We start from the raw sequence: 10871 nt of genomic DNA, 5'->3' as shown, positions 1-10871 counted from the left end.
AAATGGTTCGGGAGCATGAATACCATTTGATATAAATGGTGAATTCTAATCTTTAAATTGAAATATCAAGTGAAAAAGGCAAGGCACCTAAAATCTATAATAGGATGCTTCTACAAACCTTTATCAGTATCAACATCAACCAAAAAATGATGGGGTTTTGGTCTTTTGGTATCAAACTCTATTTAAAGACCGGATAAAACAAAATAAAATAGAGACACATCTACAATGATACAGCAACAAACAAACTCTGAGAAAAAAAAAATTGAAGTGGTAGGGAAATCACAAAAAATAATCAGGGGTCTTGCGCGTGGTATCAGGTTCGACCTGTCTAGGTGCTGGATCGAACTGAAGGAAATTCTGTTCCATGTTCTCTCCAATCTCAAGAATTGCTGCCATGTTGCCACATCTGTAACAGTAGTTCGGTGCACTAAACACCGTCACTACGTTCTTTTCCTATCAACACACATACACACCAAAAGAGTCAGCATCTACGGAAACCAGAACCCGATTCAAGAATTATGCCAACTTATGTTATGAACAATAAGTATATGTACCTGACACCAATTATAGCCTTCCATTACAAGTTGATGCGCTCTTGATATCAGACTCAGTCCATTGTTGTGATTAAACTGAGTTGCAATGTCCTGTCCAAATGTGTAACCAGCACCACGAGGAGATATTCCCCATCCACAGCGATCGTCTGGATCAGACCACAGTAAATCGCACATCGGTCCCTCATGTGGAACCTACATAACATAATCTGATCTATAAAAACCAATTCTTGCTCTTACGGAAGCCAAAACAAATTACAACTCAGCGTTTTCAGAGAGAATATAGCCAGAGAGAATCTGTCTTAGGAGAAAGAAAAAAAGGAGACATGTACAGAAAACACGGTTCAAAATATTGCATTTATAGCAAAACTTTTTTGTCAATACCTCTTGTATTCGATCCAAGCTTCGGATATTGTCAAGGGTATCCAGAGATGGTGACAGGCCACCATGCAAACAGAAAACCTGTAACGGATTACAGTTGATGAAGAAGAGAGTGTGGAAATGAAACAAATATGGTCTCGAAACAATGACGACTGGCAAGAACAGTTCAAACCTGACTCTCTATAAGTGCTGTAAGTGGGAGATAATCAAAAAGGTCCGTGAAATACTTCCACACATTTGCATTTCCGTATTTCCTCAGGCATTCATCATAAAACCCATAGCTGAACACACAAAAGCAAAATGAAAAAACTTTTAAGTTAGTGCGACTGTGCGAGTCAGAAGCTAATCAAATACTGTACAAGGTTTTGTTTGACAAAAGAGAATCTTACACTTGTGTAATCTGACGACTCTCATGATTCCCTCGCAGGATCGTGAGTCTATCCCTATAACGCACCTTCAATGCCACCAATAGAGACACCGTTTCTACTGAATAGTAGCCACGATCTATACAGATATAACCAAGATATCATTTAATCAAAGACAGTCACTGTTAGCCCCCAACTTCACACTGAATCTGACATAACCCACAAAAGGTAAACGCCTTCATAATACTGAACATCATTAGGTTAATCTAATTAACAAAACAATTACAAAACCTAATCATATGTTATTAGAACATCAAGTAGTGAAACTAAAGACAATAACTCACCAAATGAAATTTGATTTGAGAGATGGAGAAGAGAGAAAGACATACCAACATAATCTCCCATGAAGAGGTAATTAGTATCTGGAGCATTACCACCAATACGGAAAAGCTCAATTAGGTCATAAAACTGGCCATGAATATCGCCGCAAACCGTAACCGGACACTTAACCGGTTGAACATTCCATTCCTCAACGAGAATCGCTTTGGCTTGATCGCAGAGGATCCTCACGTCTGCTTCACCCAACGGCTTACACTCCATGAGCTGTTCGATCTGACGGTCGAGATCCCCGTTTGACGGCATCTCGTCCTCGTCCCTTTTATCTAAAAAATCTAACAACGAATAAGCAACCGAATCGTTTCGGATCGAACCACAGCGGCGACGGAGGAAGAGAGAAGAAGTCGCCGATCGTCTTTGGTTTGGTTTCTCTCGTCACACAAAAATTGATATTTATTAGTATGTTTTGGACAAATGATTAATTTTGCACAACAAACAAAAAAGAGTAAAAGACAAATGAAAAACAATTTCGGTTTTTTTTTTTTTTTTCCTAAAATTGATGTGAGATATTAGTTAGGTTTTTTTTTTTTTGGACAAACAGATGCTTTCATTCATTCAAATCAAAGCAAATAAAAAAGAAGAGATGCAAAGATCTCAAAGTTTAAACTGAAACAAAGGTTACAAAGATGGGCATTTCCCAATGCCATAAAGGAGTAGATAGACTCCATGAGAGCTATGAAACAGTCACTAAGAAGCGACTTTGAACATGAGAGATCACGGTAGCTCGATTGATCATCCTCGAAAAATTCGGTGGATGACAAGATACTCACGGTCGAGAGATATTGTGACGTTAAAAACAAAGCCATAGCCAATAAACTCACCGGAGCGAGGGGCACTAACAAGAACACCACATTGGCAAGAGTTCGGTAGACCAAGGTTTGATGGTCAAGGGTAGAGTGCTTAAACATCCAAAGCCGAGGGTCAGGAACAAACTGGTAGCACCAGGAATAGCTTCGATAATAAACAGTTCGAGTGATGAAGATGGTGCTGAAGAAAGTTTGCTTAAAGTCGTCGGATGCAAGAGTTGAATAACAGGGCATAAGACCATAATACTTCAAGATTTTAACAACAGATCATACAAGGGAAACTAGAGCCATGAATAGCCAAGGATAACAATCAAACCGTAACAATACAGTTGGGTTCTCTCTCACTTGGTGCCCTTTACCAAGGAGATTAAGAACACCACACAAAGCATGTAGCTGGTTTGACAATGGAAGGTGTGATTTAGGCTTGGTCTGGTGGGTTGTTATTAGCACCAAAATGATGCGGTTGATGGGATGTTGTTGAGAACTAGAAACGCTAGTTAGCATAGAGATAAACGGGTTGTGGTTCTTCCAGTTAACAATCGAATTCACAGCTTGAGCAAAGACCAGGGATCTTCCATACACTATGTTACTACAAATCATTCTAGGTAAATGGATTCTCAGATGCAGTCTTCGGACACCGAGTTCAACCAAAGAACCTAAGAAATGTTTACTAGATAACATAGGGATAGAAAGAGTAGACCTGAGATTTTGGAGGATGGGTAGGATCGTTTGGGATGTTAGCAATCCAAATTCAAGTCCTGAGCTCATCCGCAGAGATCCAATAGACTTTGGGGATGGCCAGGGGAGTTGACATGGGTCTACCAAGCTCGTAGTGTGATAGATCTTAGAGACTGGAGTCCAAAATCGGAGATAAGTCGCATCTCTAAAAGATTCCTCGCCAAACATCAACTTGGGAGCCGTGGAGGAAGAGGAAGCTTCAGGGGCGAAGCACAATCCGGATCTAGGGAGATAGAAACACAAGGGCTTTGGAACCGTCGACGGTAAGGTTGGGCGAGAATAGGTGAGGATGGCGTTCGCCGAACTCCAGATCCTGCTGTAGTGGCACAAGGACAAGCCTTCGTCTAGATCTAGGGTAGTTGTAGAGGTTTGGTCGGGACACAAAAGAAGAAAATAAAAGGGGAAAAAAGAAAACAGGGTGAAGCTAAAGGGGTAGAAGAAGTAGTAACAGAGCGGAGGGATTGAGAGATCCCGACGCCGGCGAGCCGGAGCTCTACCGGCGTCAGAGAGTGGTGATGAGGGAGGTGCCTCGATTATAGTGTCTGAGATATTAGTTGGTTAGGACTTAGGATATACATACAATACAAGATATAAAAGAAATGGCATTGGCAAAATTTTAATCATACAATCAAGTAATCAACACCTAAGTTCAAATTCTAGCAAAAGTTATTTAACTATCTTTTGGAGACTTAAGAGTTAGAGTTGAGAATTTTTTTTGGAAGGGGTTGATTGGTTTTTCCGGCAACAAGTCGTAAATTTTGTGTTTGCGGTTGCTAAAATTTGACAAGAATCACACCAATCGCTACGATTTGGTTTTAAAAAAATTGGAATCGCTAGATTTCGAAAGCTCTAAAAATTTAAACCAAATTTCAAATCTATGTTCTCACCACGGATACAAGTCATATTTATAACACTAGCTTTTATTCTTTAGTTTTTTTTGTAGTTTTGATTTTATTATTTAATGCAAATTATGATAATTCTAATTGTGCATCGTTAGAGATCTCATGTAAACTTGTCTCTTTCATCTGTAAATTAATTAATTAATCACATTATTTGGATGTTGAACCCTAGATTTTTTGGTGTAGAAGTATTAATCAATCTTGGTCAACCATTAGACCAAGAGGCTTCCACATTATTCTTTATTTTAAAAATTATTCAAATTTACTATCATTAGAAAACTGTAAAATTAATAAATATGTGTTAAATTTGAAATTTACATATTCAACTTATTTGTAAACTTTTATATTAAAAACTTGTAAACATGTTATATTTTTGTGACTCAAATCAACAAAAACTATACTATTTAGTAAAAATAATAATGAAGAAAGATAATAAACTCTAGTCAACCTTATATTAGCAAAAACAGTTTTTTTTTTCTTTTTTTTGACAAAAAGAATTTTCGTTTATTTTATTTTTCGCCAAAATAGAATATTCATATATAATTATAAAATTCTTTGCTTAAGGTTTCATATTTTCTATTCCATATGGGTTTTTATCCTAAAGTCATTAAAATTATACATTGTTTTACTATAATTTGGCGACTGTAAAAATTGAGTAAACTATATATGTTCTACAATTTTGACAAAAATAATGATTAGCTTATAAAATACAAACGTCAAATGTAAATATAATTAGGTTATAAGACCGCTAGTATAATAACATAAGTTTTATTTCATTAGACTCATTATCAAGAAGTTAAAGAACACCAGATATACAAAATTAATATTTTAAAATATGATAAGAGAAATATAGTTCGCCAATCGATTCCTATGATTGGTCACAACAACATTATGTCATGATATTTTCCATAGGCATAGTGATGAATACATGGCTCAATGCAGTTATCATATTCGGTAACTCTAAATTACACTATATGTTAAATTAACTTTGAAGATGTTGGGTTGATTGAAGTTTATAAGGCTTAGAACATGTCATGGATTCTCTACTAAAACAAGAAAAAACTGACACAGAGGCTGATGCATTACATGATACAAATGCCGGAAGAATTGACACATCTGAGAATGAGGTATTACTTAATACAAATGCTGGTAGACCAGAGCTTAAGTAGTACTTGGTGATCGTGCTGACACAATGATTAACACAAAGCAGAAAAGAGAAGGTGTTGAATCAAGAACCTTGCAGTTAGATATATAACGTCTGAAGCAGTTCTTGTATTAGTCCGACGTTAATACAGGAAGTAGTACAAGAAGCTGAATTGAAGAGTTTAAGTACAGAAGCTTAAGGCCGACTTGGACAAGCCAAGTGGCGGTTGTTGAGCTGGATGAATATCCTGAATGGAAGATTCAAGATGGGATCATGGAGAGAAACTTTCCTATTTGTTGTATAATAGGAAATTCCTATTTGTTGTATAATAGGAAAATTGTCAACCCTAGGGGTTGTACAATTGTTAATCTCTCAATTCCTATTTATTGTATAATAGGAAAGTTGCTAACCCTAGGGGTTAGGCAATTGATATAAATACCGAGAAGGCGCTTCATGAAGACGCGCACGCTTCAAGGTAGTCTTGAGAGATGCACACAAGATGTGTGGTGTCGCCCCATCAATAAGATAGAGAGATCTTTTTGATGGTTCATTCAGCTAGAAAAGAATGATAGGCATAGTAGTTGTATCATATGCAGTTGTAATTGCTATCTTGTTCTAGTGAACTTGTTCTGGACTAGGTCCCGGGGATGTAGGAAAAATTAACAAAGTTCTTATGTTATTTACTTTATGCTCATACAAACTCGAAGTCGATCATTCACGTACTTAAGCATATAGAGTTAGCCACAAATTTGCGTTTTCAATTGGTATCAGAGCGGGGCTCGATAGAGATAAGCTCTTGTTTCGGGTAGGATCTTGGATTTGTGGCAAGCAAAGAAACGAAAGTATATGAGAAGGACGAGTATTCATGAAGACAAAGGTATAAAGAAATAGTTTTTGGAGAGATGCGTAAGAAGTATTGAGTTGACCAGACACTTTAGAATATGCGTTTCCTGAAAAGATAACAATCATGGCTATGGTCGGTGTTGTCGGTCTTAATTGGGAAGTAAAGCAATATCTACGTTATGAATATTTGCTGGGTTTCCATGGAAGAAATAGAAAACCTGACTTCAATAAAAAGCAAAATATTGATGGGTAGTTGTTGACATTTCAGGATCTTCCTCTTAGTCTTTCTTAAGAGGTTCACCATCTCCCTTACACTCACTTGTATGCTCTGTTTCTCTTACTCTAACAGAAGCATAAAGACTCTCTCTTTACTCTCTTGTTCTTTCTTTGTTTCTTTTCATATGACAAACGATTTGTAAGAGAGAAGAGAGAACACACATTAATTGTCTAACATTTTATTTTCGGATCTTGAGAGTACTTTCTTACAACACACACATCATACTTATACTACTTCTACTAGTTGCACCTCCCACATGCTCCCATACTTAAGACCATCATGACTCTTACACATTAGACCACGGTCCTAGTTACTAACCCTTACACATCATAGGTTTGCTTTCTTACAAAAGCCACACTACTATTACAACAACTCTCTTAGCTAGGCTTTAACCAAACAAATGACTAAGTCACAACACAACTTTCTACTTTGTCTTGTCCTTGGTCTCTTGCTTCTACTTGTCGAGTCCATCTTCCACATGGACCACCAAAAACATCTTTCTCTTTGGGCCTAAATCAAGTTAGTGGCCCATGACAAAACAAACAGGCTTGTTGACCTTTTTCTTGTCGTTGACTCTGCTTCTTCTTCTTCACGGAGCTTTGCTTCTTTTTCTTTGTTCTTCGACTCACTGATTTCTTCTTTCTCTTTGTTGCAGATTTAATCAAGAACTCAATTCTCAACAGTAGTTCATCAAATAGATGTTCTCTGGTTGTTAGAAATCCGAGTTAGGTCTCGGAGAGATTGGAGCGAAAAAGAAAATTCACCAATTTGGTTCTAAAATCAAATCGTAGAGGTAAACAAAAAAAAAGAGGAAGAAGCAACAAGGTCGATTCCGTGAAATTAAAGGCTGAGAATCTCACATATCAATCAAATTGAAGAGGTTTTTGTGATAGTGAAGCTCACAAGAGAAGTTGATTTCTGATTGATGGTGGTAATCACTTTCCTTAATTTGTGTTTGAAAGGAAGTTAAACAAAAGATTGATGCAACTATGGGCAGGATACATAAGGAGAGAGGGGATATGAGCAGCATTAAAGGGAAAAGGAGATTTTTAATTGGAAAGACATGTCGTTAAGTTGCAGGGAAAGTTCAGAACTTTAGATTATGTTCTGGTGAGAAGCTGAGTTAATTTCGGGATTGATCATATAAGTTGAAAAACCAAGTTGGGTGTTTTTGAATTGAATCAGTGAAAAACCAAGTTGAAAGAACTCTGGAAAATCATACAAAGCTTTGAAGAAGAAAGATTATCTGGTGGAAGAATTCTGGTTTTTACGGTCTCAAAGCAAGCTTTTATGGTCACCTGACAAGAGATAGGAATCTATAAAGATTGTTGATACATCCAGGAAAGAAGGAATCAGAAGCAATAATCTTACTTGTCAACTTGTAAATTCATGATTCGTGACAAGAGAGACCACGACGGAAAGAGCTGTCCAATTTGAAATTTGGATAAAGATCTGGTTTTGAGCTTGGAAGCGAGAGAAAATCATAGAGAGAGGCTCACTTTTCTGTCACTGTCTTTGCTAGTTGATAAGATGAGAAAGAGGATGTTGTTGCTAGCTCACACTGGCAAAGAAATAAACTGCAGGAATTCCATTGGTGAGCTTGTTGCGTTTTGTAGCAAAGAAGATCTTGTAGGTATGTCAACAAAATTTCCCATAGTTTTCAATTTGAGAAGTGGAAAATCGGCCAAGAGAAGGAGATGGGCATGAGAGTCATGCTGAAGCAGATCTATGAGATCAAGATAATGACAGTAGTCCATGTTTCTTTGATGTTCTGTTATAGACAAATGAAGCCTATTAGAGTTACGAAGCAAGTGGAGTTGTACAATGTCATCAGTCAATATCCGGACTTTATCAACACCATGTTGCTTCCTTAGTGAAGGATGGTCTCATTCTAAAGGGTTTGGGTACGAATCTTCTCTATGAGAAAACCAAAGTCATCTCAGATTTTAATCAAAGTTTTTAAAAGAAGATGAAGTCATGAACTGATTTGATACAATTATGAGATTAGAGTGTTTTCTACAAACTCACAATCTGAAGACAACGAGAAGAAAGTTTAAATTGTGGGTTTGGTGGCTTTGATAATTTCAGTTTCTGGATTTCTATTTCGATATGATAGAATCATGGAGTCAAAGATGTCTTTAAGAATGGGGAAGAAGAGGATCAATTTTGGAGAAGATTTTGTATAGACTCAAATACAGCAATCACCAGAAAGAGCAAGCTTTTACCATTGCAAAAGGTTGGCTATTCAAGTAAAGCAAAGAGGAACCATGTACTTGAAATCCAGGAATAATGAAGAAGAAACGTGATGCATCTCTAAATCAAAGAAAGTAGCTCAGAGGAAGAATGATGAAAAAAAAAGTTTCAGGTTCAAGACAGTTTTTCAGCTTCTTGGTTCGTTTCTTCTTCTTCGTTTTCATTGGCTACAGACCTTGGATTTGAGCTCTGAAAGTTGTTCTAGAAAGTTGAAAGCGAGATCTTTCCAATGATATAAATATCATCTACTGATTCCATGTGGATTGACGGGAAATTTCTCTCAAAGTTGGCTACTTGCAGGCTACATTATTCCTGACCTGTCAAGGGAAATCGGCTATAACTCTCAAACCATAAACCCAAATCTTGATCCGTTTTTTCCTGTGATTTCATGTGACTAGTGTGGATGTTGTCACCAAGTTTCATTATTTTCTGGGTTGTTTTGCTATTCTGTTTATGCTCTGCATCAAGACTGTATCAAGATAGATTGAAAAAATTGGCTTTAGTACAAGTTGATGGAGTCCCTGCAAGCTCAAAGAATAAGATATTTTTCTTTAGATGGACTCTCTCATGTAGTTTGTGGCTCTACGACTTGTGTTTCTCTGAAGGTTTAGTTGCGAAAAGGTTTGGTGAAAGGTTATATCACAGGGAAAGAGAAGATTAATGGAATAAAATGGTATTTAATGTTGCCTTTAGAACTTATGCCCATTGGGGATGACTGCACAATGAAATAGGTGTCAGTGACATAAGGTTCTTGGATGAAGTCACTAGTAGACAGCCTAGTTAACGCAACACTTGTGGTGAGCTAGAGGGTAATGGGAAAGATATTAACTTGAAGAAGTAGAGCTAAGGTTATCAGGCACAAAGATCTTTAAATAGCTCTAGTTCTCTGTGAAGTCATCATCACTAGAAGCTTGCTGATACAAGGATTATCTGTTTTCTGGAAATTATCTCAAGTCTCAATTGATAATCACTGGTTTTAGAGAAGTTGGTCGGGATCAATTTGTGCTCAGAGTTTGAGTAACTCAGATTAAGAATAATGTGGTTAGTGTAAGGTTATGTGGTTGGTAACAAGAACAACTTTTGGATTCACTACATGAGAATAGAGAAGTTATCAAGGGTTGTGATCAAGCGTTGTTATGGAAGTTCTCTTGGTGCAAAGGAGAGCTGTATGTGACTGCGGTTACAAAAGGTTCCTAGAAAAGCAAAAAAGAAATTGTGCTTTATTCGGCTTAAACAAGATCTCTGATTATGTAATGAAGAAGAGGTCACAAAGCTAGAGTTTTCTTCAGAATGTGATTTGGAAAATATAGTGTAGTTAACATCATCAAAAGAGAGAAGATTTTTTTTTTTTTTCTGAGAAAGAGAACAAAAATCTGTTTCAAGATAGCAACTTCAAGAGAGGGTTTGGAGATCCCAAAGTAATCTGATCATGCTGAAATTTTGTGAGGCGCTTTGTGCTATTACATACTTGAGATTAAACGGTTGGATTGAAGTTTTGACGGTTGAATTGCTTTTTATTCAAGCATCTTCAGTCTGTTCCGGAATCAGTTTATTCGAAGTTTCATATTTGACCAGTTCCAGTGGTGACATCAAAAGGAGGACCAAATGAACTCAGAATGGGATAAAAATTGGCAGAGATATTGTAGACATGTTGAACTAGATTCTGGTAAAAGAGAACTGGATTTGGAGTCCGTGAACATAGTTGAATGATAATATTGCAGAACAGTTGATTCAGAGTCTTATGCACCAAAGAATTTCTAATGACATGAAAGGCCAAGAGTATAGATGTTGAAACATGTGATGGTAGCTTCCTGGAATCTAAGAAGAATGCTGAAAAGCGTTTTTGGAGAAGGCTTTGAGACAGAGTGATCGAAACTGAGACTAAGAGAGAGGTTGAGACATAAAACTTTCTACCAAGGCATGTTGATTGAGAAGTTGTCATGGGAAGAAAAGTCAGTCAAAAAGAGATTTTGCTAGAAGAAAACAAACTTGGCTCATGGTGGTGATGTGAAGAATTTTCAAGTGGAGTTAGGAGTAACACTTTGGAAAGGAAAGAGTTGTTATGTATGTGGTATTTAGTGACGGCCTGCTAGTATATAATTTTTGTATGCTGCAGTTTTTGATGAAGTATTGCTAGATTTGTTGCTACCACAAGGAGAAAGAGACCTTCAATATTGGAAAGCAAAGAGAAGAAAAAAAAGGAACTTAAATCTAAATC

The 10871-nt window shown here is 36.9% G+C and overlaps 1 protein-coding gene across 1 annotated transcript; it reads right to left on the bottom strand.

Annotated features, from left to right (window-relative positions):
- Positions 1–36: 36 nt before the first annotated feature.
- Positions 37–2126, bottom strand: LOC104704449 (serine/threonine-protein phosphatase PP2A-1 catalytic subunit). The gene is made up of 6 exons (XM_087458004.1): positions 1687–2126; positions 1322–1436; positions 1105–1213; positions 936–1013; positions 555–746; positions 37–453 (listed from the first exon to the last, which is right to left on the bottom strand). The coding sequence occupies exons 1-6, from the start codon at positions 1937–1939 to the stop codon at positions 280–282; spliced, it is 921 nt and encodes a 306-aa protein (XP_087314130.1). The 5' UTR covers positions 1940–2126; the 3' UTR covers positions 37–279.
- Between the last annotated feature and the right edge of the window lie 8745 nt (positions 2127–10871).

The sequence above is a fragment of the Camelina sativa genome, chromosome 7, assembly GCF_030686135.1.
Source record: "Camelina sativa cultivar CO46 ecotype springtype chromosome 7, ASM3068613v1".
Taxonomy (NCBI): domain Eukaryota; kingdom Viridiplantae; phylum Streptophyta; class Magnoliopsida; order Brassicales; family Brassicaceae; genus Camelina; species Camelina sativa.
This window is presented reverse-complemented; position numbering and strand designations above follow the sequence as displayed.